Source organism: Montipora foliosa, chromosome 6, assembly GCF_036669935.1.
Source record: "Montipora foliosa isolate CH-2021 chromosome 6, ASM3666993v2, whole genome shotgun sequence".
Classification (NCBI taxonomy): domain Eukaryota; kingdom Metazoa; phylum Cnidaria; class Anthozoa; order Scleractinia; family Acroporidae; genus Montipora; species Montipora foliosa.
The window spans coordinates 63,858,705-63,883,704 of NC_090874.1; the positions used below are offsets into that span (position 1 = coordinate 63,858,705).

General features: G+C 37.5%; 4 protein-coding genes across 5 annotated transcripts in view; 2 read left to right on the forward strand and 2 right to left on the reverse strand.

The window, feature by feature from the left end:
- LOC138008121 (inactive tyrosine-protein kinase PEAK1-like) overlaps positions 1 to 25,000 on the reverse strand; it is a 301,176-nt gene that overhangs the window by 256,958 nt on the left and 19,218 nt on the right. The window lies entirely within an intron of this gene.
- On the forward strand, positions 1,312 to 11,358 carry LOC138008120 (transcription initiation factor IIA subunit 2-like). Its single transcript, XM_068855327.1, has 4 exons — positions 1,312 to 1,460; positions 7,314 to 7,418; positions 9,256 to 9,382; positions 10,109 to 11,358. The coding sequence occupies exons 1-4, from the start codon at positions 1,389 to 1,391 to the stop codon at positions 10,135 to 10,137; spliced, it is 333 nt and encodes a 110-aa protein (XP_068711428.1). The 5' UTR covers positions 1,312 to 1,388; the 3' UTR covers positions 10,138 to 11,358.
- LOC138008119 (snRNA-activating protein complex subunit 5-like) lies at positions 12,445 to 20,842 on the reverse strand. 2 transcript variants are annotated; one of them, XM_068855326.1, is made up of 6 exons: positions 20,640 to 20,842; positions 18,414 to 18,497; positions 17,721 to 17,812; positions 16,331 to 16,428; positions 13,372 to 13,438; positions 12,445 to 12,733 (listed from the first exon to the last, which is right to left on the reverse strand). In XM_068855326.1, the coding sequence occupies exons 1-6, from the start codon at positions 20,739 to 20,741 to the stop codon at positions 12,667 to 12,669; spliced, it is 510 nt and encodes a 169-aa protein (XP_068711427.1). In that variant the 5' UTR covers positions 20,742 to 20,842; the 3' UTR covers positions 12,445 to 12,666. The 2 variants fall into 2 exon arrangements, with proteins under 2 accessions (XP_068711427.1, XP_068711426.1); XM_068855325.1 differs by having other exon boundaries at positions 18,402 to 18,497; positions 20,640 to 20,840.
- Positions 20,771 to 22,611, forward strand: LOC138008118 (nmrA-like family domain-containing protein 1). Its single transcript, XM_068855324.1, has 2 exons — positions 20,771 to 20,904; positions 21,585 to 22,611. Exon 2 carries the CDS (start codon positions 21,587 to 21,589, stop codon positions 22,475 to 22,477), a length of 891 nt encoding a protein of 296 aa, XP_068711425.1. The 5' UTR covers positions 20,771 to 20,904; positions 21,585 to 21,586; the 3' UTR covers positions 22,478 to 22,611.

The following is a 25,000-nucleotide window of genomic DNA, read 5'->3' on the forward strand; positions in this document are numbered from 1 at the left end:
CCGTTTTTTGTCGAAATACAGTCAACGTAAAATAATGGGACGGTTTCCATACGGTGAAAAAACCACCTCTTTCTTTCCTTTCCTAAGAGCTGTTTTTCACTGAAACGCACGGCACAGGACTTCACTGTGTACCAAAAAGATCGTAACCACTGCGGTGGAGGCGTTCTGATTGCAATAGCGGACCCTCCTCCCTCCCCCCCTACACTCCGGCGCTCCTTTCTACGGCCTGCCACGCAGGCTATGATTGCAATAAAAAAAAATCACCTTGCTTCTCTTATTCAGAAACTAAAGTTGCCAGACCTGTCAACACTGAGAAAACGTGACCGAGTGACGTTTATGTTTAAGATCTTAAAACAGGCCTTTTTGCTATTCCACCTGAGGATTACGTTATCCTCTCCACTCCGGCCACTCGAAGAAAACACGACTTTAACTTGAACACTTTTTCTCCATGACTGGGTGTTTTCAAATACTCTTTTTGCCCCTGAACTGTTATAGACTGCTCCCATCTCATGTTGTAAACTCTTCGTCCGTTCACCAATTTAGATCTCAATTTGATCTGATTGTTCAAGAATTTTTATTATATGTTTGCACCATGTATTGTTTTTAATCTCGTTATTGTTACTATTATTATTATTATTATTATTATTATTTGTTTGCTTGTAATTTTCCATTTTATCCTTGGTGTATAGCAACATTAGCTTAACCGAGTAATAAAACTGAAGAATTGAAGAAGCTGAAGAGCAGAATTATTATAACCATTTGTAGGGAGCAAAATTACTGCATTTGAGAAGGAGCAATATAAACGAATTTTAACAAGAGAAAATAAAGGTGGAAAAGAGGGCATCCCTTATACATGCTCTTTTCCATAGACATTTTTTTTATGCAGGGGCTAATATGTCTCAAGTTATTTCTGGATCGACTCCAACGCTGTATAGATCCCAAGGAGATTAGGCAACAGCTAATCATATGGCAGGAATGTGTTCTCTGAGCGTAGGCTATCCTCGCGGAACAAATTCCGGCCATATGATTGGCTATTGCCTAATCTCCTTGGGAACTGTATGGCGTGGGAGTCGATCTATAAATAAGGCATATTACTTGTGGAAAAGGGCATGTACGGGGGATGCTCTCCCTTCCCCCTTTATTTTCTCTTGATTTTGAGTGAGAAACTCGTGCCGTGCTTCATTTCTGGAGTGTCTTGTTTTTGCATTCTGCTCTTCCGCTTGTGCTCACTGCGAGAAAATGTGACGCAGTGTTTCCCAGAAGACTTTGCACAACACCATAGCTTCCATCCATATTTGGTAAAATCCAAGATGGCGGTCATACACTGACTCCAAAAAAGGAAGCGACTGGAAGTGCAGCAGTATAAAAACTGCGATCGCCGATAGAAGATGAGCTATCAACTGTACCGTAACACGACTTTGGGGAACAGTTTACAGGAGAGTTTAGATGAACTAATTCAGGTAAAAAACCGTTCAACTTTCATTCTGTAGTGTCAAATTGTGGCGCATTTGAAATTCTTGAGGATTGTTAAGGTTTCGTTTACCGTTCAGTTTAGAAGGTAAAGCATTCATTTACCATCCTAGCGTATTGTTGAGCGAAAATCTACTTTTTAGCCTCGGAAGATAGCAGGGCACTCAAGTTACAAGTACTCTATCGTATTGCTGCTGTCAAAAAGGTAGTTTTCGAAGTATCAACTTCTTGAATTCAGCTATCAAACGTAGGGATCAGTCATTTCCACAAATAGCTTGTGAGTTCTTCCTTTTTGAGCATTTTTGGCTGACTACAATGTCAATGTGCAGTTCTTGCTAATCCTAACAAAAGTAATTTTTAGTTGAATGGCCACTCGGCAGCGAGAGAAAACTCAGTCAGTTGGGCAAAATTATGTGTTTAACAAAATCCTGGTTAACGGAATTTTCAGCATTCTCTTGAAAAACCCATCAGCGCTCACAAACACGACATCTGGCCTCGGTTATTCAAAAGGTGGTAACGCCATCCACCGGATAAATCACTATCCAGCTGATAAACACTAGCAAAACTGATTGAGTTATCCAGTCGATAGCGCTATCCACCCTTTGAACAACTGGGGCCTGGTTGGTGCAAAATGATTATCTTGATTGACAGACCTACTTGTCAGGGCCGTAGCCAGAAAAAAATTATGACTGAGCCAATGTCCATGGTTAAATTCTCTACATAGGGATTCTGGGTGTTTATGATGAGTACATGTACATGTTAAAGACAACACTGGAATCACCCTTTATTTTAAAGAATCACAAAAAAATGACTGAGGCAAGTGCCTCGGTTTGCCTCATACTGGCTACGGCCCTGCTTGTATTATACAAGTGTATGCAATAGATAGAGTGAGTTTCAATCGAGTGTCGTAAAACCAAAACCAAAGTAATAATTACTTTGGCCAATCAAAAAGGATGGAGACAATCCAGTAAACCAATCAAAACTCTAAGTAATTCCACATAGCCGCCGCAAGGCATGTGAAAATGTGCAAGCCACAATTGGTTTTGATTTCACTCGTTGAAAAAGAGACGCGAGAACTTTGAACCAATCACTGAGTGAAGTAATGCAAAACCAAAGCAATTCGCTGAATTCCTAATTATTTTCGACGCTCAATTGAAAACCACTCTAGTAATGCTGCGGTGTATTTCGTTGATAGTGACAACATTTACCATTGATAAACCACAATGGCATATTGAAGTCAATGGGGCTTGTTACTGGGTTGCCATATGGCAATCCAGTCAGAATCTGAGTGGAATTTATTAGTGTTTTTAACTCAAACCTGTGATGCTACAGTCCATGGATCCTAACCAGTTTGGGTTTATACCAAATTCCTGCACCACGTTTGCACTCATTTCTATGCTGCACCACTGGCTTGAAGCAACAGATGAAACTGGCTCCCATGTCTGGGCAGTACTCCCAGACTATAGAAAGAATTTACTTGTTACCAAACTTTATAGTCTAGGAGTTAACCCCTCCATTGTCAACTGGTTTGCAGACTTTCTACATGGGAGATCCCAACGTGTCAAGCCTGGCTCTGATTGTTTCTCAGAGTTCACCGCAGTTCCTGCCGCGATTTCACAGGGTACCCGCATTGGTCTGTGGCTCTTTTTGGTCAAGATAAATGACCTCACTACTACAGATAACTCTCTATCGGCCATGTGGAAATTTGTTGATAATACAATGGTCTCGGAAATTGTTCCAATTTGGCACAAGTAATTTTTATATTTACAAGCCACAGTGTACCATGTCCTTAACTGGTCAAACGCCAACAAATTCAAACTGAACTCACTTAAGGACGTTCGCACCCAAAACGTTTCCACGTACAGATTTTTTTTAAACTTGCCACGCAGAAAGGCAATGATCTACTTTTGCCAAAAAGGCAAAAGAAAAAGGGGGGTCACCGTGCTCGTTTTCGAGATCATGAGGTGCATTTTTAGAAGATTGCGTTACTTTAAGACGATCTTAGCTTACAACTGTCAGCAATAAAAAAGCTGCATGAGTGAAATTTAGATCAGGTAAACATACTCAGTTCAACATAACTAATATAACTAAATTAACCTTTGCAGCTGATGTCTTTTTCTGAGGTGAAATAGACCTTGAAAAACGATACATATTAGTCAAAGAAAGAAAACTTCGGTCGCACGAGAGCATAAAAGGCCAAATATTTGTAACTTCTCACGTACAAATTTTTTTTGTTTTTTGTTAAAATGGACAAAATCAAGAAAGGAAGTGATCTACGGAAAGAAAGATGGGGGTCACCGAGCATTCAAGAGAGTAAGATCGCTGCGAAGTTCTCAAAGTGATTGTCTATTCGCACTGTCACGCCATTGCGTGACATTTCCGAGAAGACTTGGGTCCACAGCTATCCCATGATGCCACATACTTTCATGTTCCATTCTTGTGGAAAATTTTTGCGCCTTTAGCATCGTGTTTACTTGCGTGGTCTACGATGCATGACGTGTGCGTGACGTGCAAACAGGTGCGCAGTAGCAATGGGCGCGAACGTCCTTAAGTGGAAGGAACTCTGTACAGATTTCCACAGAAAAGCAAACATAGACATTCCAGCTCTTGAGGTCAATACTAACACCCTTGAAACTGTTAAATCAGCGAAAGTACTCGGCGTTACACTAAGAAATGATCCAAGGTGGAATGATCATGTTGGTAATATCACCGTGAAAGCATCTCAGCATATTTATTAGCTCAAACAACTTAAGCGCACTGGTATTGACCGTGTATCTCTCATTCAATTTTACTGTGCGTGTATATGCTCTGTCTTAGAATACGCCTCGCAAGCATTTCATGCTAGTCTGCTGGGCTATCTGTCTGATCAGATTGAAAGGATACTGAGGCGAGCGCTAAGGACTGTGTATCCAGAACATTTCGTATAGAGAAGCGCTAGCAGACGCCAATTTAATGTCACTTTTTGAAAGGCAAGAACACTTGTGTATTACTTTACTTAATCAGATTATTGAGAGTGATGGCCAGCACAAACTGGCTGGACTGTTGCCTGTGTGCAACGGCACACGACACAGACAAGAAACAAGCGATTGTTCTCTTTACCTAATATTAAAACCAAAAGGTTTCATAATTCTTTCATGATGCATTTTTCAAATAAGCAACAAAAAATGTAAATAACACGATCATATTATATTTGGAATTATTATTTTGGGCATTTTATAACTATATTAAGTATTTTTAATAAATGATTTATCTATCTATTTTTATCCTGTGGCGGAAAATGGAAAAGTTGTGCAATACATGTAGGTCTTTCCCGTCACTCCTCTTCTAAGTATTGTCTTTGTGCGTAGAGTGTTCTCCGCATATTTTTGGTAGGTTTCAGGGGGTAGTAGAAATGCGTAGATTTTATCCGGTGGACACAGTAGAATATTAATTAACCTGCAAAGGCGTCAAAGACATTGTTGCAGTAATGCACATGGCATTTTAGTGGATCTTTAAACAAAATATACCCTTATGGAGCTCAAGAATGGAATGTCAATTGGATAAACAAGACAGGTGGTGAAAGCAATGAGTAATGGTCTTTAACAACAATTGCATCTTTCACTGTCAGATTTCAAAGTAAGCTTTGTTTAACTACATTGTAATATTTGACTTACTGTGGTGGTCAAGATCTGGAAGCAGCATAGTTCTAACCTAAAAGAACTTAAAATCTTTGAGAACTTTAAAATCAAGCTAAGGTCTTCACTTTTAGAAAAACTTTATAAGTAGTTTGTAGCTACAGTAATCTTATCTTAGAACGCTTTAATTGTATATATTGTGTTACTTTTTTGGTCTGGATTTCTCATTTCCAAATTTTCTCTATCCTGGGAAATTCAACCGAGAAAGTTTGGAAAGGGCAGAATTATTTATTTTTTTTGTCACATTAGTGCAATTATCGTACCAAGTGGAATTTAGTTTTACATGTAAAAGATTATCATTCAAATTTCCCTGATGGAAGATGAAGATTACGAACATTCCCCAAGCGGAGAAGTGCCCAATCTCTCAAAGAAACAATGCCATTAATAAACAACTTACAAACCTCACTTGCTCGGGACCATACTGGGGAATATTGGCCCTGAGTCGTATTTGTATGGGCCGAGCGCTGCAAGGTCTGTACTGCCACAACCTTGGGCCAATATTGTAGTGAATGCGGGCCAGTACAGCCCTTGTGCTTGGTAAGTAAGAGGTTATTGATCAAGGCAGGGGAAATAATTCTTGCAAACCAAAATTTAAATGATTTAAAAATAGCAAACAATTTTGTTGCCAAAATGTTGTTGTTGTCATCTATTCACTAAAAACTTGAAGGGGAACATCTAGTGTAAATTTATTACTTGTGTTAACTTTCATTTTACCAAGAAGTCTGCGGTACGTTTGCTTGCTCCTGAAATTAAGCATTCCTTAATCAATGGCAAAATAAGGGTGTTTAAAACTTTATTAGAATTTTAGGGGCACTACAATTGTCTCATTCAATTTGATTGATTTTGACAATGTAGAATAACTATTCTTGGCTTGCACGTGACGTCACAAAAAAATAAAATACAAAACTAAAGAGCCTTTTGAGTTTTTATCTCGATCAACTACAAGAGGGTTTAAAAATATATCTGTTTGCATGTTTTCAGCTCTGTACCGTGCTTCGTTATGAAAATAGAGCAGGTTGAATTTCAGAGTTTTTCACAGTGCGTGACATGTTGACGGCTTTTGAAAAACATGCCAGTTGCATAAAAACATCGATTTCCCTCGTGTTTTTGTGGCCTAAGCAGCCAATATACAGTACTAGGAGACGTGTCTATATGAATGTTTGCTGGCTCATTATACAGCAGAAAGTGTTAAAGCCAGCCAAACTAAATTCCAGATGTTTCTACAGGTTTCTTCTGTTGGTGTACTTCAGCAGTACACCAACATGGCGCCTCCATACTAAAATCTACAAATTTGAGTAATGTATTTTGCAGAATAACTCAAGTACGGAATATCGCACAGCCCTGAGACTTGGACCCGTTCTTTATTTATTCCTCTTCTATAACATTTCCATTTCGTGAATCAATTTCTTAAAATGGTAAGCGTAATGTTTTCACTTGCGTGACGTGCAACCCAAGAATGAGCAGGCAGACAATACTATTTGAGAGCACGCCAGGCAGTATATTTATAGTTTTCATTATTATTATATAGTTATGTTTACCTCGCTGTAATATTTATTTGTTAATTTTGATCTAAGAATATTCATATAATAATTATATACTTTTTAAAGAAATTTAAAGACAGAACCCACTTAACTATTAAAGGAAAAGCTTGAAGTAACTGTTGCCCAATCTTATACCTTTGCAATTAAAAGTACCATTAACTCATTCACCCCTAAACCGGCCATACTTAGTATTTTACTCTGTCTAATGCCAGACAATTTTACTCCTCAATGGGGAACCCCCTGGAGTCAATAGGTTAATCACTCACTGTCCCATTAATAAAATGTACCACTGTAAATTTTTAAACAGAGGTTGAAAAACCATAACCTATCACAACATTCATATCAGTTACAAGTAACAGAAAGCTTTTGAAACCCATCAAACACTTAGTTTGAAAAGCAAGATACTTGGTCTCGTACATTACAAGAGGTCCTGATGAGAAATCTGTGGTCCAGCACACCTGGTAACTTCTTTGCTGTCTTTATAGGAGACTGGACTGCAGGGTTACTTAAAATTGGCATTTAGAACTGCCATCTACTGTACGTAAGTTGCATAACTTAACAGCCCTGATATACCGTGACACTACCCACCAACTGATAAGATACTTGGGTCTTTTGCTTGTCTTTCCAGTCGCAACAGATAAGTCCACAGCTTGCCCTTCAAGTACTGCTGCAGTTTGACAAAGCAATCAACCATGCTCTCTCCAACAAAGTTAAGAGCAAAATTTCTTTTAAGGTAAGTTTAAGTTGAACTGCTTTTCTACCAACCCTTTTGAAAAGGCAAGGAAACACTGTCCACTGACCACAGACCCTGGTGATCATGAGCCTTCCATTTTGGGTTTAGAGGTTTTTCTTTGCGTACTCAAGTTGTTCACTTCTTGGATTCATCGCAGAAACAGCTGGGGTTACCACTGCTAATTTAAACATCACTATTTGTATTAATGTCAGTTATTTATGGTTGTCTTACAATGTGGTCATATGTGATGACAACCCCAATGTTTTGACTGTATAGTGCTATTATTCTTCTTCAGGCAAGGAGGTTTTCAGGTTACCTGAAGTTGCTTTGCCTTTTAGCCTTTGACCTTTAGCTGACAAAATAAACAAGTCAGTCGGTCAGGGTGTTTACCCTTCTAAGCTAAAGAATGTGAAAGTTATACCAGTCCATAAATCTGATGATGAGACTGACCCTGGAAGCTATTGACCAATTTCTTAGTTGTCCAATTTTAATCGTATTTTGGAAAAGTAATGTTCGAAAGACTTAAAATCTTCCTTGACCAAAACAAAATAATTATTTTCACATCATAATATGGCTTAAGAGATACATACTCTACACAACATGCAATCCTTGATATTGTTAATTAATACAATAACTGTACAAAGAAATATGGACAAGAAATTATACACCTGTGGAATTTTCATTGAGTCTTAAAAAAAGATTCGATACAGTCAACCACTCAGTTTTGCTAAGTACGTGTAAGTTATGTATCATTATGGCATTAGAGGCGTTGTAAACGATTGGTTCTCTTCATACTTAAGTGGACATGTGCAAACTACAGAGGTGGAAATGAAAGTATTAGCTAAAGCGACAATGTCCTGCAGGGTCCAACAAGGTTCTGTGTTAGGTCCTCTACTCTTTTTGATATAATTATATAAATGATATCCCTAACTCTTCTTCAAAGTTAAGCTTCTTCCTGTTTGCAGATGACACACACATGCTTTTTGCTGATAATAATCTTCGGTCTCTTGAGGCCACCGTTAATAATGAACTTAAAAATGTGTGTGACTGGCCGACGGCGAACAAACTTACACTTAATACAAAAAAATCATATTTTGTCATATTCCAACCATGCCAAAAAAAGCTTGAATATGAGGTGGTAAATGTGATAGATAACAATACTAATACATTAACCTCGTCCGAATGCAAAGAATATGTAAAATATCTTGGGAGTATTGATTGATAGTCACTTGTCTTGGAAATTAATTTCACATTGTTTATGTTGCTTCTGATAGTCTGACTTGTGTATGATAGTGACTTATTATTTAAATAAGGGTTCTACTGTAATTTATTAGCTGATGTAATTTTTATAATTGTTATGTGCATTTGATCATATGTAACCTCGAACTCATGCGGTTCCTCTCTTTATTTCGTCTAAAATGTTACTGATAAATATGCTCTATTTTGAGACCATGTCCACTTTAATGTATAGCATCTCTAACGACTTTGCTCCTCAAAATGTTTCTAGACTACTGAAACTAACTTGTAACGTGATGTAATGTATAATTATTTTATTGTAATTGCTTGCTTCTTTCTTTGTTTGTTTCTATCTCTTTTCTTCTATTTCTTTTGTTTTCTTAAACTTTTTAAGTTACTGACAATGACGTCTGATTAAAAAGCGCAACCTGCCTCAATTAGCTCTGCTACCTGCGGGTTTCGCAGGATTACACTGTATCATTGTAATTTGTATCTTAAATTGATAAAATGAAATGAATGAGGATTTTATGCATTCCTTTGTTATGACTTTTCAGAAACCAGTGTACTTTATAAGATACAGTGTAATGTCCTATTTTTTCAGGGTCACCTAAACACCTACAGGTTTTGCGATAATGTATGGACTTTCGTCCTCAATGATGTAGAGTTCAGGGAAGTGGGAGAACTTGTCAAGGTTGAGAAAGTCAAAGTGGTAGCGTGTGATGGAAAAGGTTTGTATTGTTGATATGTACAAGTTGTTTACATTATAATATTATGTTGAAAGAGTAAACTCAATATCCTCAATTTATGGTTTGTAAGGAAACTCTTATTAAGAAATAGAAAACATGTACTGTGTCTCTATCGAGTTGTAGAAACACTAGTGAAAGTTTGGGAGAACAAGAAATGCTGTGTGCTTCTGTTTCCACAGCTTTTTCAAGTTCTTCCAAACTTTCACGAGTGTTTCTATAACTCGATAGAAACACGGAGTACATGTTTTATATTTCTTTTAGAAAACAACACGACGAGAAAAAGGAAAACAACTTGTTTTAAAACTCTAATTATCAAAATGTAAATTCTCTTTGCTCACGCCATCACTATGTCAACAGCTTGTGCTAGTTCTTTCTCCATCGAGTGATAACACACGATTTTTAACCAATCAGCGCACATATTTTCTTAGGACTGTTTTCTAATTAGCATTGTAGCTGATTATTTACAGGTAGCTGGATGCCTTCATTTGCAAAAAAATCTTGCAAGGGCATACCCCCCCGAAAAAGGGAAAAAATGCTGGGAACTAATTTTTGCGATTATAAGAAAGTGGCACTTACATGTAAATGGAACTGAATTTTTGTTTAGTATTTGGGCACAGTGACACTTTTAAACTATGACTGACAGAATGTTGATGGTAGAGAAACGTTTTTTTCCAAACCACCCAGTTATTCTTTCTGCTTTTCTTTTAGCTTCTGCTGCAGATGCCGGTGGTTCATGATGACTATCTTGACTGTTCTTGGTTCATTTACCTATCCATTTCTTGAAGCAGTACAAGTGGCTCATTTGTTTGAATTTTACCCACGTGCTGTCCATGAAAGACACGCTGGCAAAAGTACTGTAGGACTGACAGATTGAAACTTAAGGATTTCACAATTTCCACACATCTATAGCACTATATATAGCTTAGCGATTATTTTACTAATTTAACGTTTTTATCACGTTATGACTAAAAATCTTTTTTCTTAGAATTCACTTTGGAAGAGAGTTCAGGCTTCATAATGTTCTTTATAGCATTATGGATATGTTTTCTACAATACTGATTTTTTTCTTAAAATAGCAGAACTCTACTTATTATTAAGGAAGTGAAAAAAAAAAAAAGCAAGATCCCTCTCAAATTGAAATGAAAAAATTACCTTTATTACTTTGAATTAATTGAAGGCCTTTTAATGGATTTACGGTTTGTTCTCCATGGCTCTTGATGGCAAAAGACAGTTGAAAATTACAGGATTGTTACTGTTTTTAAGAACATAATTACAACTTCAACCAACCCTGGAGCATTTCCCATGAATTATGGAATGCAACTTCAGCATTACAATAATAGTTCTCTTAAGTAACAGTCGTCAAACTTTTTGAGCTGTAAACTCTTGACTGTTCTTTCAGTCTGCAAAAAAACTCGTTATATCTACCTGTGAATGCCCCACTGTCAAAAGACAAGAGCCTGCTGCTTGGGAAGGATACAGCTTTGCAAAGTTGCCTCAAATTCATGAACCCCGATTTCCTGGGCCCTCTTTGGGAAAAAAGGGTCAGCTGGTCCTTATGCCCAGCCTCCAGTGGCTGAGAGTGCTTGGTGTTTCTGGGTCAAACAAGTTTGCCTCATCTTGTTTTGTATGTACATGTATTCTGTTCCGTTTTCTTTACTTTGTGTATTTCCAGTTGAATAAATAAATAAATTTATTATTAACCCATTCACACCTCAAAGGCCCTAGGACGTGCCCCCCATTGGCGAGTAAAATCGTCTGGCGTGTGACAGAGTAAAATCTGTTAAGTGTCACTCTCAAGGGGTTCCCCATTGACGAGTACCGGTAAAATCGTCTGGCGTAGACAGAGTAAAATACTAAGTCAGGCCGGTTTGGATGTGAAAGGGTTAAGGTCACATTGATTATCTTCTGTACTGTTAAGAACAAATTCAGGCATAAATTACAGAAATCTTTTTACTGCCTCATTTTTGTATTAAAATAAATTATTCAATAATGTATTTGATTCAACATCCTTGGAAATGATGTATTGTGTAAATGTAAACCATTCTAGCACCTATGGAAGACTCTATTGGAAGCAATCATAATCTTACTGTCAACTGTATTTGGCACTAGGGTACTAATTGGGGATATTGTACAGATTCAATTAAAATCAACTCATCAAATCATAGGTTGGTTTTTGAGAAGAGGGGAAACTGGAGACTTGAAGTAGAGAACAGAACCAACAAACTCAACCCACATGTGATGCCAAGTCTGGAAATCAATCCTGGGCCGCATTTGAGGGGGGGCAAGTACTATCACCACAGCGCCATCCCTGTGGGTGACCCGAAAACACTGATCCCTGGTCCATGGACTACCTAAACGGACTTCCCCAGCGTCATAATTAGTGCTAAGCCTAAATTTCCATTTTAAACAGTGTTGGTCAACAGTATTTCTGTCTAAGCACCCATTTTAAAAAGGGTGGCTTTCAATTTATTGTTGCACCAGTTTCACTTCACTTCCATGAAGTAATCGGCCATCACAACATTATTATTGAAAGCTAACCTTTTTAAAATGGGTGCTTAGACTGAAATACTGTTGATCAATGCTGTTTGAAGTGATCTTTAGGTCTAGCACTAATAGTGACGCTGCTTACGACCAATAGTACTCACTTGAAATAGTATTTTGTGGGTGGTCCATTTGGGTAGTCCATAGACCGGGGGTCAGTGTTCTCGGGTCACCCCATCCCTGTTCCCTGCATTGATTTTGAACTAGTGCCATCATAGGAATATATATTTTAAAGCTTTTTGTAGTTGTGGTCAAAATTAAAATTTCCTGGAGTAGTTCTGAAGAAAACACTTGCTAGAGCATACTTGCAGGTTTTGTCAGTGCTTTTTTATACTTCACACTCGTGCGACAAATCAAATTGTTAACTTACTGTACACTCTGTGAAAAATCTAATTTAACAATAATGATACATGTATCTTTCGACCTTTGAATCAACCAACAAAGGGAGCAACTGTTACATTTAGAAGGCTAAATGGTAGAATATAAATACCACACACACACTGTGAGATTTATCATTCTTTGTTTGCATTTCAAAAACTTGACACAGACCACATTATTAATGTTATTATGAAAATACTACCCTCTGTGTAAGTATTGGTGTAATAGTACTCAGAATGCCAAATAATTTGTTATGGATTGTGTGGGAAAAGTCTGTTTTTATCCATCCACTGAATTGTTTCGCTCTTTCATCCAAGATAACCAAGCATCCCCTGCTGACAGTTTTATCATAAATACCCATCGTCTTCATCAAGATCATCAAACTCTTGTTGCAGCACACTACGAAACACTGACCTTGAAAAAAGATAGCAACTAGTTTTAGCTTCCTGGTATAGCAGATATAAGGTTACCGTACACCTTCAGAGATGTCTTGCATCCGAGCGATGTGTTGCGTCCGGTTTAAGCTGTAGATACCTAAACCCCCATAATATCAAATTAAAGCTTATTGAGTTGGCTATAAAACTGTATCAGCAATTTTGAAATAAAATGAATTGTAGAATTTTTCACGACCTCTAAATGCGAGCATCCGAATCACCTTTTCAAAGCTACAAGTCAAAGCACATTTTGCTTTTCGCTATTTTATTTTGTTCCTCTGTTTCCAGACCCAAAGCGCTACAAAACGCAGAAAAACGTGTCTGCGTTTTGCCATACTCAGTTACAAGGAAATGTTATAGAACGTTTTCGAAATAGTATTTTAAAAAATGTGAAGTGTTTGTGCAAAAATCTCTCTCAATTTCTGTACATACTGTAGTGTTTCTTTGGTTCTCTGACCCTTTATATGGGTACCATTGATTTGATAAGAGTGGAGTTGTGTTTTGAGGATAATAATAATATTATTATTATTATTATTATTATTACTTCTTACTGTATGTATTGAAAGGTAATTTGCCTTTGAAGTGCTAAATAAATTAAAGTCCTACAAACACAGTTACCTTGAAATGCCTCCATCCACATCACTGTTGTGGTGGAGATTTGACATTGCATTCATTAGCTGTTGACCTGCAGATTCAAACACAGTTTTAAGCATGTGTTGTCATGATCTCATCTAACGTCTGCTCTTTCGCCTGTAAGTACACCTAAGATAGAGACAGGCAGGGAAAATGCCGCTCTTCCTTCCCATTCATTGTGCAGAGATGAGAGCAATAATGTCACAACTCGATCAATTTCACTACAAAGCTAAAGAAATGCCCTTTGGGGACTCCATGATAACAGCAGTTTTTGAAAACCAACAGTTCCATTTCTCCCAAAGATACCAAAATTCAGACGAAAGTAATTCTGAATCTCTTAACATGGCTCAAACCAGTTCAACACTTGAAACAAACTTTCTTATTAGAAGGATTGACACTACAACACTTTATCACTTGACAGCAACGTTATGGTACCACATCAAATGCTAATTATTGCTAAAAAACATTTGGTCATTTTTTTGACGTAAATAGTTACCATGGCAACAGGAAAGCCCTGTAAAAACACCCCATATTTTGGCTTTAGCTGCTCATATCTCAAAAACGAACTCAGAGACTCCATTTTCTATTTCTGAAATGTAATCAGCAAGCCAGAATAAAACTTACTGCAAAGTAAAAAAAATTATGTGGAGCAAATTCAGAGCCACCTTGACTAATTGAAAATGCAAGGTAGCTCTAAATCCACTCCACAGCATTTTTTAAACTTTGCAAAGAGTTTCATATTGGCCTGCTGATCACTTTTGTGCAATAACAAAAATTGAGGTCACAAAGTTAGTTTTTCAGATAAGAGCAACTAAAGCCAAAACATAGGGTGTATTTGCAAGGCTTTCCTGTTGCCATGGTAACTTGTTACATCTCAAAAATGACTGCATCCTGTTCAGCAATAATTGATGTTTTACGTGATACCATAACATTGCTGTTACGTGATTAAGTGCTGTAGTGTCAAAATTATCCTTCTAAAAACAAGGTCTCTTGAAAGTGTTGAGCCACCTTTAAGGGAGAAGCACTAAATCCAGGTACTTACCGGTATATATTTTGGTTTTGGTCTCAGCATGAGGCACTCACACAATTATCATAAGATCCTCTAAATGAAGATCTGTGCTTGTATTTAGGTTAAAGATCAAAATAAACCAAGTCCACTGAAAGTGTCACTTTAACATAACAGTCACAAAGTTTGTGTGCCCCTCAAAGAAGTTTGACTGCAATATTTAACTTCACTTTGTTTTGAGAGAAAAAAAAGGAATATACAGAGACCATAGTAGACCACAGGTAGCAAGGCTATTCTAGGCAGGCACCTAGACTGCAACTAAATAATATTATTAAGTACTACCTCTATCCATGATAAACCATGTAAAACTTAACATTAATTAATTAATTAATTAATTAATTACAATAACAGAAAAATTAATCACTTAAAATTACAGACTGAAACAAAAGCCTGATAGATGAGAGGGACAACAATAATGTAGAAAAATATTTAGAGAAGTGTCAAATACGTAGAAAGATGAATTTAGCTCAAGTCTGTTCAGGGAAGTAAAACTAAGTTGAAAATGGCAGAGGTTACCATCAAGATGATAACATAGCTTCAGAATGAGGCTTGAGGAATCTAAGATCTATGATCTATGCCATGTTGTAAAATCCTCACAAGCTCTACAAGCCTTCAGAATAAACTTAGGCATCTCTATCTCTTCTCTTTTTATTGCATGCAACACAAACAAATTTAAGTCAACAATCATATCCTCAGTTCTTAAAGGGGCTAGGTCACGCAATTTTAGGCAATTTATCAGCACTGATCGAATGGTCATAGAATTACCTAAAATATCAAAATAACTGTTCAAAACTATAGAAGAACTCTAACAAAACACAGGGAAGCTAAGAATGGACATGGATGGACAAAACTGGAGAGGATTGAAATGGATTGAATTTGGGTAAATTTGAAAAACGTCGGCCCTCTTTTTTTCAAATCAGTCTATATCAAAATGTCACTTACAAAGCTGGAAAATCATTCTCAGTTGTTATGTGGCCGTGATTTTGCAAATGAAAGACTCTTGCTCTGCCAATTTGATGTTTAGAGCTCATAATTAAGGAAATTAAACAAAATTACCTAAAATAGCATGACCTAGCCCCTTTAAGATCTTTTAATTAGTACCCTGCGAGCAGAGTCTCTTTCGATCTTCCTAGATAAGTCGGGAAGATGAAAGAAGACTCTGCCAGCCACCTCGACTTTTTGATTTGCTGCTCATCCAAAGAAATGGATGAGTCAGTCCAGTTTCGACTTGTCAAATCTGTTTTTTTAATTTGTGCGCGTGATCAATTCACCAGGCATCATCAGTATTTTTTTTAATTTACAATGTCCAGTGCGACAATTTTTAACTGTCTAAATTCCCATGAGTATTTCCTCTATATGTCAACTTGGTTACAGAAACTAGTTTGCCAGAAATATTGAGAAACCCATTATTTTTTTCAGTAAAAATTGAAATGGCAATTTTAAAACTTGAATTATCTTGAGTTTCCAAGGAAATGATTTCTTGCTTGTCGTGTGTTTGCCAGAGTTGTTTGAAATTCCCAACTGTTTGTTTTGGTTTTGTGGTTTAATTTGTGGTTACTAGTCACGTGTGACTGACTCCCAAACATGTTTAAATTTTTAGCACATGCTCAATACAAAATGTTGAGGCAGCTGGCAGAGTCTTCTTTCCTCTTCCCGACTTATCTAGGAAGATCAAAAGAGACTGCTCGCAGTGCAGATCTTTAGAAGCAGGTCATTCTAATTGGCATAAAGGTAATGCCCAAGCTGCCAAAGTTCAGAGGGGATAAAAGTTCAGAGGGGATACCATTCCATATATAAAATAGATAACTTTGGAATTTGAATATGATTTTAACAAATATGAGACTCTGAAAAAGTGGTCCAGGAGTTACATTTACTTACTATATCCAGTTTCCTCATCTTCTGTATCAACATCAACATCATCATCTTCATCGTCCTCATCTTCATCTTCTTCCTCTCCAATATCTGCGTCTTTGTTTCTGAGAACAGCAAAAATGTTTGTCAATAAAAATTCGAACTACTTGAAAAGTTATAACAGTCTTTAATAAACCATCACAAAGCCAACTAGTCATGTGGAAAAGAACGAAAAATTTGCAACCCACCACGTCACACCTGTCATAAAATTCAAAACACAGAAGACCACTTTCAGAGTCTATTTGTATTACTGGTATTAAAATTAATGTTATTCACCAAAGCACCTGAAATCTGAAAGTCTTCTTATATAAAGGATCTCTTTATCATGACCACTACCTTTGGCTTATATAGTATTAAGAAATTCTGAGGTGAAATTATCAAGATCTATGCAATAGCAGTCTGTGGGTGACTTTCTGTATTTGTTATTGTGAGATAAATTTGTGTCAAAATGAGCCCAAAATTAATGTCACACAGTTGCAAGAAAATATTGCATGTAAAAAACAGTTTTGATAGCTTTCAGCCATCCTTCTTAAAACTAACAAAGTCAAATGTTGCATTTAATTGTGACAACATGCAAATGCCAAGTGCTGTGTGTTTTGGGGTTTGGCTAGGGTCTTCACGGGGAAGACCCTCCTGTGAAGACCCTGGTATGCTCCTTCATCCCTGCACGTGATATAATATAAATTATAGTTAGAGTAATTTTGCTCAAATTTGTACCTTTTCCTAAATCCATCTTTAAACATGTCACTCTGGGGACCCTTGATATATATTTTTAAAGTAATTTTCACACACTTCTAGACTGATGAATTTCAACAAGTTAATACCATTCTAAGCAAAAGAGCCTTGCAACTTAAAGTGTATATGAAGTAATTTTTTTTTTTGCTTTCATCGAAAAGAGTAGCAATAAAAAAGTCTGAAATTGCGAGTTTTAATCCTTTGAACGTTTTGCTTCCTATTTTTTTCCGGCACAAAAAACTCGAATTTGCCGCTCCAAAGCGTCTCCATCTCGCGCTCGGCCAAATAGACCTGGTTACACAACTGTGACATAATAAATCGCGTAGAGGACAGCAAGCCTTATGGCGGGCAAGATGAAAAGCTGTTATATTAAGCTGTTATATTAACTGTGGTCACTTTTTTTGTTCAGCAAAATTGTTCCATAATTATAAGTCGTTGGGATATACATCTTTCAAACATTTTCACCTCACAAGAAGTATTTATTTACCTCTGTGATGGTTACGCATACAGCTGCATGACAACTTGGCTTTGGGAAGGAAGGAAATGATGATGATTGACAAGGATTCAGTAGGCAGACCTCAAACTATGTACAATAAAACAATTTGAAACAGAAGTGACTTACATTACAGCAGTGTTTAGTTCAGGGAGAGGAATATGATTGACGGCAGCAGTTTCTTTTTCTAGATTATCAATTCTCAGGCTTGAAGAGGAAGACTAGAACATTAAACCAAAAAAAAAAAAAAGATAAAATCATTAACAATAACAGGAAGTCAAAAAAATTACAATCAAGGTTAATAGTATGGATCCATCAGTCAACAATATTGTTAAACTTAAGATGGGAGCATGAGGAAAGGTTTTCTGCTTTGCGCATGTGCGTCAGGTTCAGAGTGCAATTATTGCTATTTGGACCCAAAATCTCATAATAGGTTAGTGTCTATTCCAAGGAAATATTTCAACTAGGCACATTGCATAATAATCAATTGGAACTTGCAAAATATTGTCATGCGCAAAAACCAATACGCTAGTTTCAAATTGTGCAGCATCAAAAGAACAGAGTCGAGGTTCAGGGAAATAATTTGCATTTTCCTTTGCTTTGAACAAAACATATGCTAATTATTCCCCTGAACCTTGACTCTGTTCTTTTGTTGCTGCACAATTCACAACTGGTCCATTTTATTATTAGATTTTGCATCACAATCTATTTTAACAATTCAATAGACAGGCATACCCCAGAACATAAAATTATTTTTTAGGGACTAAAAAGAATTTTCAGTAATTTATTTCAATGGTAAAAAACACTCACATGGAGAGATATCTTGCTAAACAGTCCCATGGTATTAGTATGAGGCGAAGAAGTTTTGGCAGTTTTCAACATTTTCATCAATGCCATTTCTTCCACCTAATTTTTAATACACAAAATTAATATTAATCATGTCAAGGAAATGACAAAGCTAAAAAAGTCCAACATCCCAAATAAAAGGAACACTAACAACAGAGGGTGGATGATTGTAGCCCTACACAATACATATTTATTTTTATCAATCTATAGAAATGATGACTGCCACTCATGAATAGTTTGTTGAGCCTTGGGCTACTGTGGGAGACTGATATCATAAGTACACACCCTGGCTTGGCCATATAAACACTCTGGACCAGGTAACCGTTGCTCAAGCTATGGTTAGTACCTACCAGCGTTAAATACCATGGAAAAAATTAAACCTGAAGGTTTGATACCTCTTAATCAACTGTTAGTGCTAACCAGGCTTCAAGCAACCGGCCCCAGTAGTTTTTTATAATTACAATTCCTTGGTAGTGGTCACTGTATCCAATGTTAATTTATTAGTCATAACACAACGGTACTCATCTAAAATCAGTAATTATAATTACCGACAAATTGGCAAGTTTTACTTCTGCATATACACATACGGCTTCAAAAATTTGGGAAGAAACTATTCCTACAAATTTGGAAGGTTGTTCATTAAGGAGCATTTTATACAAAGCTCATCTCCTTCACTTAAATTGAGTAAATAAAATCATAAAACTCTCTGAATGTTAAAGGGGCTAGGTCACGCTATTTTAGGTAATTTTGTTTCATTTTGTTAATTATGAGCTCTAAACGTCAAATTGGCAGAGCATGAGTCTTTCATTTGCAAAATCACGGCCACATATCAACTGAGAATGATTTTCCAGCTTTGTAAATGACATTTTGATAAAGATTGATATAAATTTGAAAAAAGGTGGGCCGACGTTTTTCAAATTTAACCAAATTCAATCCACTTCAATCCTCTCCAGTTTTGTCCATCCATGTCCCTTCTTGGCTTCCCTGTGTTTTGTTAGAGTTCTTCTATAGTTTTGAACAGTTATTTTGATATTTTAGTTAATTCTATGACCATTCGATCAGTGCTGAAATTGCCTAAACTTGCGTGACCTAGCCCCTTTAAAGAAAGATGCAATGGTAGGAAACAGACTTTCCCAATGTGTAATGGTCTGTTCTTTTCTCTCCTTGAAAATTTAGCTGCCTTGACATGATATCTCAAAAAGGCTTGTGAAACCACCTGTCTCTATCATCCCAAAAGGTTAAATTTACAGGTAGCAGGGCCATTCCACTTAATATCTGCGTGATCCCTATGAACAGCTGGTATTTTCTACATGTCACAGGCCACAGGTCACAGGTCATTGTTTTATTAATACAGAAAGTATCCTAAACATGCATAAAAGCTAACCTTAGGCTTAATTAGGACTAAACAAAAGTTTTCAGGCCCTAGGCTAGCTCAGTTGGTTGAGCACCGGGCTGTCACGCGGGAGGTCGTGAGTTCAACTCCGGCCGGACCAACACTCAGGGTCTTTAAATAACTGAGGAGAAAGTGCTGCCTTTGTAATTACATCTGCAAATGGTTAGACTCTCTAGTCTTCTCGGATAAGGACGATAAGCTGGAGGTCCCGCCTCACAACCCTTGTTCATTAACTCTGTGGGACGTTAAAGATCCCACACACTATTTGAAAAGAGTAGGGGACAGTGTTTCTGGTGTTGTGGTCTGACCTTTCCAGCATGTGGTCGGCTTGGCAGGATTAGCTGGAAGGTTTCTTCTGTGTGAATGAGACCACAATTGTGTATAACAGCCAGAAGTCAGGCTACTTAGCCAAGTGCTGGAGCCTCACTCAAGCTCAAGTTCAAGTTCTGTATTGGTAAAAAAATGACCTGTAAAAAATACCAGTCGCCCCATGATAGACATTTGCAAAATGGGATTGCTAAAATCACATGGGAGGGAAAGGAAGGGGGTGGGTGGCCCAATCTAAACCCTTGCAACGACCCGCTTACGTATTTCTACTTTGAACGAGTGATGATGAAATTGTTATTTGTTGTTGAAGTTTGTCGAATGTTCTGTAGACATGACAAGAATCCGATTATGGAAGGACAGTACCGGCTTAGTAAATAAAAGAAGGGAAGACAATTTGTTTGCTGTGCATTGCCCCGGTGCCTTATCCTATTTAATATTACATACATAAGCTTATTAAAACTGGTTCGCTTCATTAACCTGACCTTCAGCTTGTTAAGCTGCTCAGTCAATTTGGCTTTTGCTTCCTTCAAAAAAGCCTCTTCCTTGAGAAGAATCTCATTCTGTAGCTTTTCTGTCGTTGCCATAAGCCGCTAGTTTCATTTTTTTCAAACTCACATCGAGGAAAAAGTTTACCAGGCGTTCTGCTACTGACGAGATAATCTGGCACCAGCTTTTGTGGGACACAATGGTGATTCCTACTTGATGAGTATTCAATCAGGGCGTCGTCGAATATCTTCGAGTTTGCAAGTAAGTGGTTAATTATATTATTAAACCTTAGAGGGCTTTCGTTGTAACGGGGAAGAAAAGGGTCAACCTTGAAATAATGGAGAACTGATAATATTTTCAAGGCCGGGTTGTCATTAAGAAGATTAAAGTCTGGTGAGCCTCGTTGCAATTGCAATGCTTGCTAATGCTAGCCCTCTCGCTCTCACGCAACATAAAAATTATGCCTCTCCCTCATTTTCGCGACGATTTTGACAGCTGCTTACGCCTGAGACAGATGTAGAAGTTTTAACTTTGTGTACAAACGTAAATTGATATCATAAACTTTCTAGACAACGGACAGGGTCTCAATCTCTCAGTATGTCAAGCGTGTCGCGAGATGAGCAGCCACGCGAGAATGTCCACTCCAGCTCGAAAGGCTTTGCAATAGGCCACTTTGGAAAATACCATAATTCTTTTTGTTTGTCCCCCCAAATTTTGAATAGGCATTGTTTTTGGTTTCTCTTGGGATCATTGTAAGTCCCATGAGAAACTGGAAACAATGGTTATGCAAAATTTGGGGGGACAAACAAAAAGTATTATGGTATTTTCCGAAGTGGCCTATTGCACATCGTACGAGGCCATTTCTCCCGCGCGGCGCGCTTGTGTTTTTCCCGTCACGCACCATAGACTGAGCAAATAGGGTGCTCATTTTTTTCCAACAGCCATGTCCAAGCCAACAGTGTTTGTTCTCGGCTGCAGTGGATCGGTTGGATCAGCCACTGTCAAAGTTTTGTCGGAAAAATACTCAGAAAAAGTTAACATCCTCGCCGGAACCAGAGATCCAACATCCCAGAAAGTAACACACTTGAAATCCCTGCCAGGTGTGACAGTTTTACAGGCGGACATGAATGACAAAAAGACATTCCAAGGCAAGATTCGTGGTGTGACATCTCTCTTTATAGTGACACCAACCAATGGCCATAAACTTGCTATCGCAGCTGCGGAAGTCGCTAAATTGTTGGGTGTCGCACACATTCTCACAGTGAGTGTTCTTACCGTTGAACTAGCTGATACAATCTATGGAAGACAGAGTGGTGAGTTGGAGTCTGCCATTACAAATCTCCATATCTCGTACACTCTGATTCGCCTTCCCCCATTTGTGGACAACTACTGGGCTTACCAACGTTCTATTAAGGAAGCCTCATATTTTAGTACCCCAGGGGACCCAACCAAACCCTTCTCCGCAGTTGTCGTCGAGGACATCGGAAAGGCAGCAGCTGCTATCATGGCTAAGCCTGAGAAGCATTCTGGAAAAACTTACAAGTTGATTAGTAACTGTCACACTCTTGGTGAGCTGGCAGCCACGTTTAGTGAGGTTCTGGGTAAGGAAGTAAGATACAAGAGAATCAGTTATGAAGATTGTAGGCGACGCCTCATCGACGTTGCAGGATTTGGTGAAGAAGACGCTGATGGAATATTAGAAATTTACAGACTAACCGATGAAGAATGTCCCTTGGTTAACGACAAAGACATGACTCACTTAATTGAGATAACTGGGGAAGAGCCGAGTAGTTTAAAAGATTGGGTCACTCAGGTTGCGTCTGCCTTTAAGTGACTACATTGTACCAATTTGTACCGACATTAAATAGTCTGCGTAACTGGCGGTATCATTGCCAGCTAACCAGCCTTATATTAAGCGGCATTTAAGGTCGCTTGCTACAGTTTTCCGAAGAAAAAGATCAAGATGTTGGAGGGCAATGCAATACAATTTACTTTTGCATAATTTGCATAATAATGAAGTTTAGTTCTGAGCAGAGACAGGTTATCGTTCTTGCCATCCAACAAGGCTGCCGTGATCTCAGATGCAAACCATCAATTGATGTAAAATGTAATTTTTCCAAACAAATAAGTGCAAATCAGGGGAAAATGCTGAATATAGTGACCGAGCTCCTCGAGGGGGGACTGGAAACTAGACAATTCAAAGGCCTTTTTCTCACAAATTAGCGTACGACCCCACCTTAAAATTTCAGGATCTCCTTAGTGAGGTTATTTAATAATCAAGTATACAAATAAATAGTAAAATCTGTCAGACAGGTTTTTTGCAAATGGCAAAAACGTTAGTTTTTGTCTCTTTTGATAATAACTGAAAAACTGTCTTTCTAAATCTTTTTACAAAAATGTTGATGGTTCCGTCTTCATATTGTTTACTAATTCCCTATATTTGGCAAAAACGTTAGTTTTTGTCTCTTGATAATAACTGAAAAACTGTCTTTCTAAATCTTTTTACAAAAATGTTGATGGTTCCGTCTTCATATTGTTTACTAATTCCCTATATTTGGCAAAAACGTTAGTTTTTGTCTCTTGATAATAACTGGAAAACTGTCTTTCTAAATCTTTTTACAAAAATGTTGATGGTTCCGTCTTCATATTGTTTACTAATTCCCTATATTTTAACCCCGGTTGAAGGGCTAGGTTTCGAGAAAAAGGCCTTTGAAATGTCTAGTTTCCAGTCCCCCCTTCAGGAGCTCGGTGACTACATTTAGCATTTCACCCTGGTTTGCATTTATTTGTGAGGTAAAATTACAGTTTACATCAATTGCAATGACTAACACTTCAAAAGTGACGTCCTGTTGCTTTAATTTCACATTATTTCAAAATCATGATCTTTTTCTCTAGAAAACTGCAGTAAGCCACCTTAAATCAATCAGTCAACCACCCAATCAATCAATCAGTCAGTCAGTCAATCAATCAATCAATCAATCAATCAATCAATCAATCAATCAGCTTATCATGGGTTATTTACCAAACGCGACCATCTGTTTTTTGCTTTCACCTTTCAATGGAAGACAAGTTTGAAGCAGAGTAGGGATCAATAGCCCTTTTCACGGTTAGCATTTCTCATTTGCATTACAATGTAATCGAACGTGGATGCGAGGCAATTTCGGGTTAAAACTACAAAATAGCCCGAAATTGCCTCACATACATGCTAGATTATATTGTAATGCAAACCATAGTTAATCTAGGGACTGGTTATGAAACCCTGGGAATTTCAAAAGCAGGAACAATACAGTCGCAATTCGATGTTGAACCAATTGTGACCCTGCACATCTTTTGTTTTTGATTGGCAAGTTAATTTCGAATAAATTAGTCGAAACTTTTGATTGGTTATCCTGCCGAAAAAAGCGTGTTTTTCTCGGGTTTTGAGCAGGGTCAAGGCCAAAAAAGCGAACAAAAACATGAAAAAAAAGAAACTTGTCGAGTTTCATAACCAGCCTACATCTATTAACTATGTGCAAACGAGAAAAACTAACCGTGAAAAGGGCTATTGAATATATTGTTCAAATCTTATTTTCCAGGATTTTCGCCTAATTTCCCATATCTCATCCGCGCAATCACTAAATTGAAAAAAGGGAAAGGGGACGAATAAACACGTCCGTGGAGAAATACAGTGTTTTAAGATTAATTTAATTACTTTTAAGTGTCTTAATAACCTGGCTCCGTCATACTTAAAGGAACTTCTCACTCTGTACCGGCCCAATAGAACCCTCCGATCATCCTCAGATAATCTTAGGCTTGTGACTGTTCCCTACAATCTGAAAACTTGTGGCTACAGATCTTATTCAGTTCAGGCACCTATCCTCTGGAAGTCTTTGCCGTTTCATATTAGATCAGCTGATAGTATTAATTCTTTTAGATTTGAACTTAAGACGTACCTGTTCAAATCAGCATATAACCTTTAGTTAGTTAGTTTGATTTTGTTTGCATTTGTTTCAGCCATAGCTGTGTATATTCATATGTATACAGGTGTATTTATGTTTCATTTTTTATCGAATGTATGAATTGTAAGGCGCTTAGGACAGTTTGTATAAGCGCGGTATAAGCTTTTATTATTTTTATCATAAACGGAAAATGCATAACAAATAACAAAAAAGACAAACCACGCGGGCCAACCGCAATTCATTTTTTTGCACGTTAAGGACTGAGCGATATCGGTTGCATTTTGATTAGTACTTTTTCAGTGCTGTATCCACTCGATTACATAAGAGGGCGCACCATAAAAGTCGTGGTACATGCCTATGATTTGTCAAGCAACCATCTCTGTGATATGTTCAATAAAAAAGCCCCCATCGGCATTTTA

Coding starts and splice junctions, on each gene's coding strand:
- LOC138008120 (XM_068855327.1), top strand. CDS start 1,389: ATGAGCTATCAACTGTACCGTAACACGACTTTGGGGAACAGTTTACAG. Junction 1,461..7,313: donor GTTTAGATGAACTAATTCAG/GTAAAAAACCGT, acceptor TTGTCTTTCCAG/TCGCAACAGATAAGTCCACA. Junction 7,419..9,255: donor AGAGCAAAATTTCTTTTAAG/GTAAGTTTAAGT, acceptor CTATTTTTTCAG/GGTCACCTAAACACCTACAG.
- LOC138008119 (XM_068855325.1), bottom strand. CDS start 20,741: ATGGCAACGACAGAAAAGCTACAGAATGAGATTCTTCTCAAGGAAGAG. Junction 18,498..20,639: donor AGCAGCTTAACAAGCTGAAG/GTCAGGTTAATG, acceptor ATTAAAAATTAG/GTGGAAGAAATGGCATTGAT. Junction 12,734..13,371: donor GTGGATGGAGGCATTTCAAG/GTAACTGTGTTT, acceptor TCTTTTTTCAAG/GTCAGTGTTTCGTAGTGTGC.
- LOC138008118 (XM_068855324.1), top strand. CDS start 21,587: ATGTCCAAGCCAACAGTGTTTGTTCTCGGCTGCAGTGGATCGGTTGGA.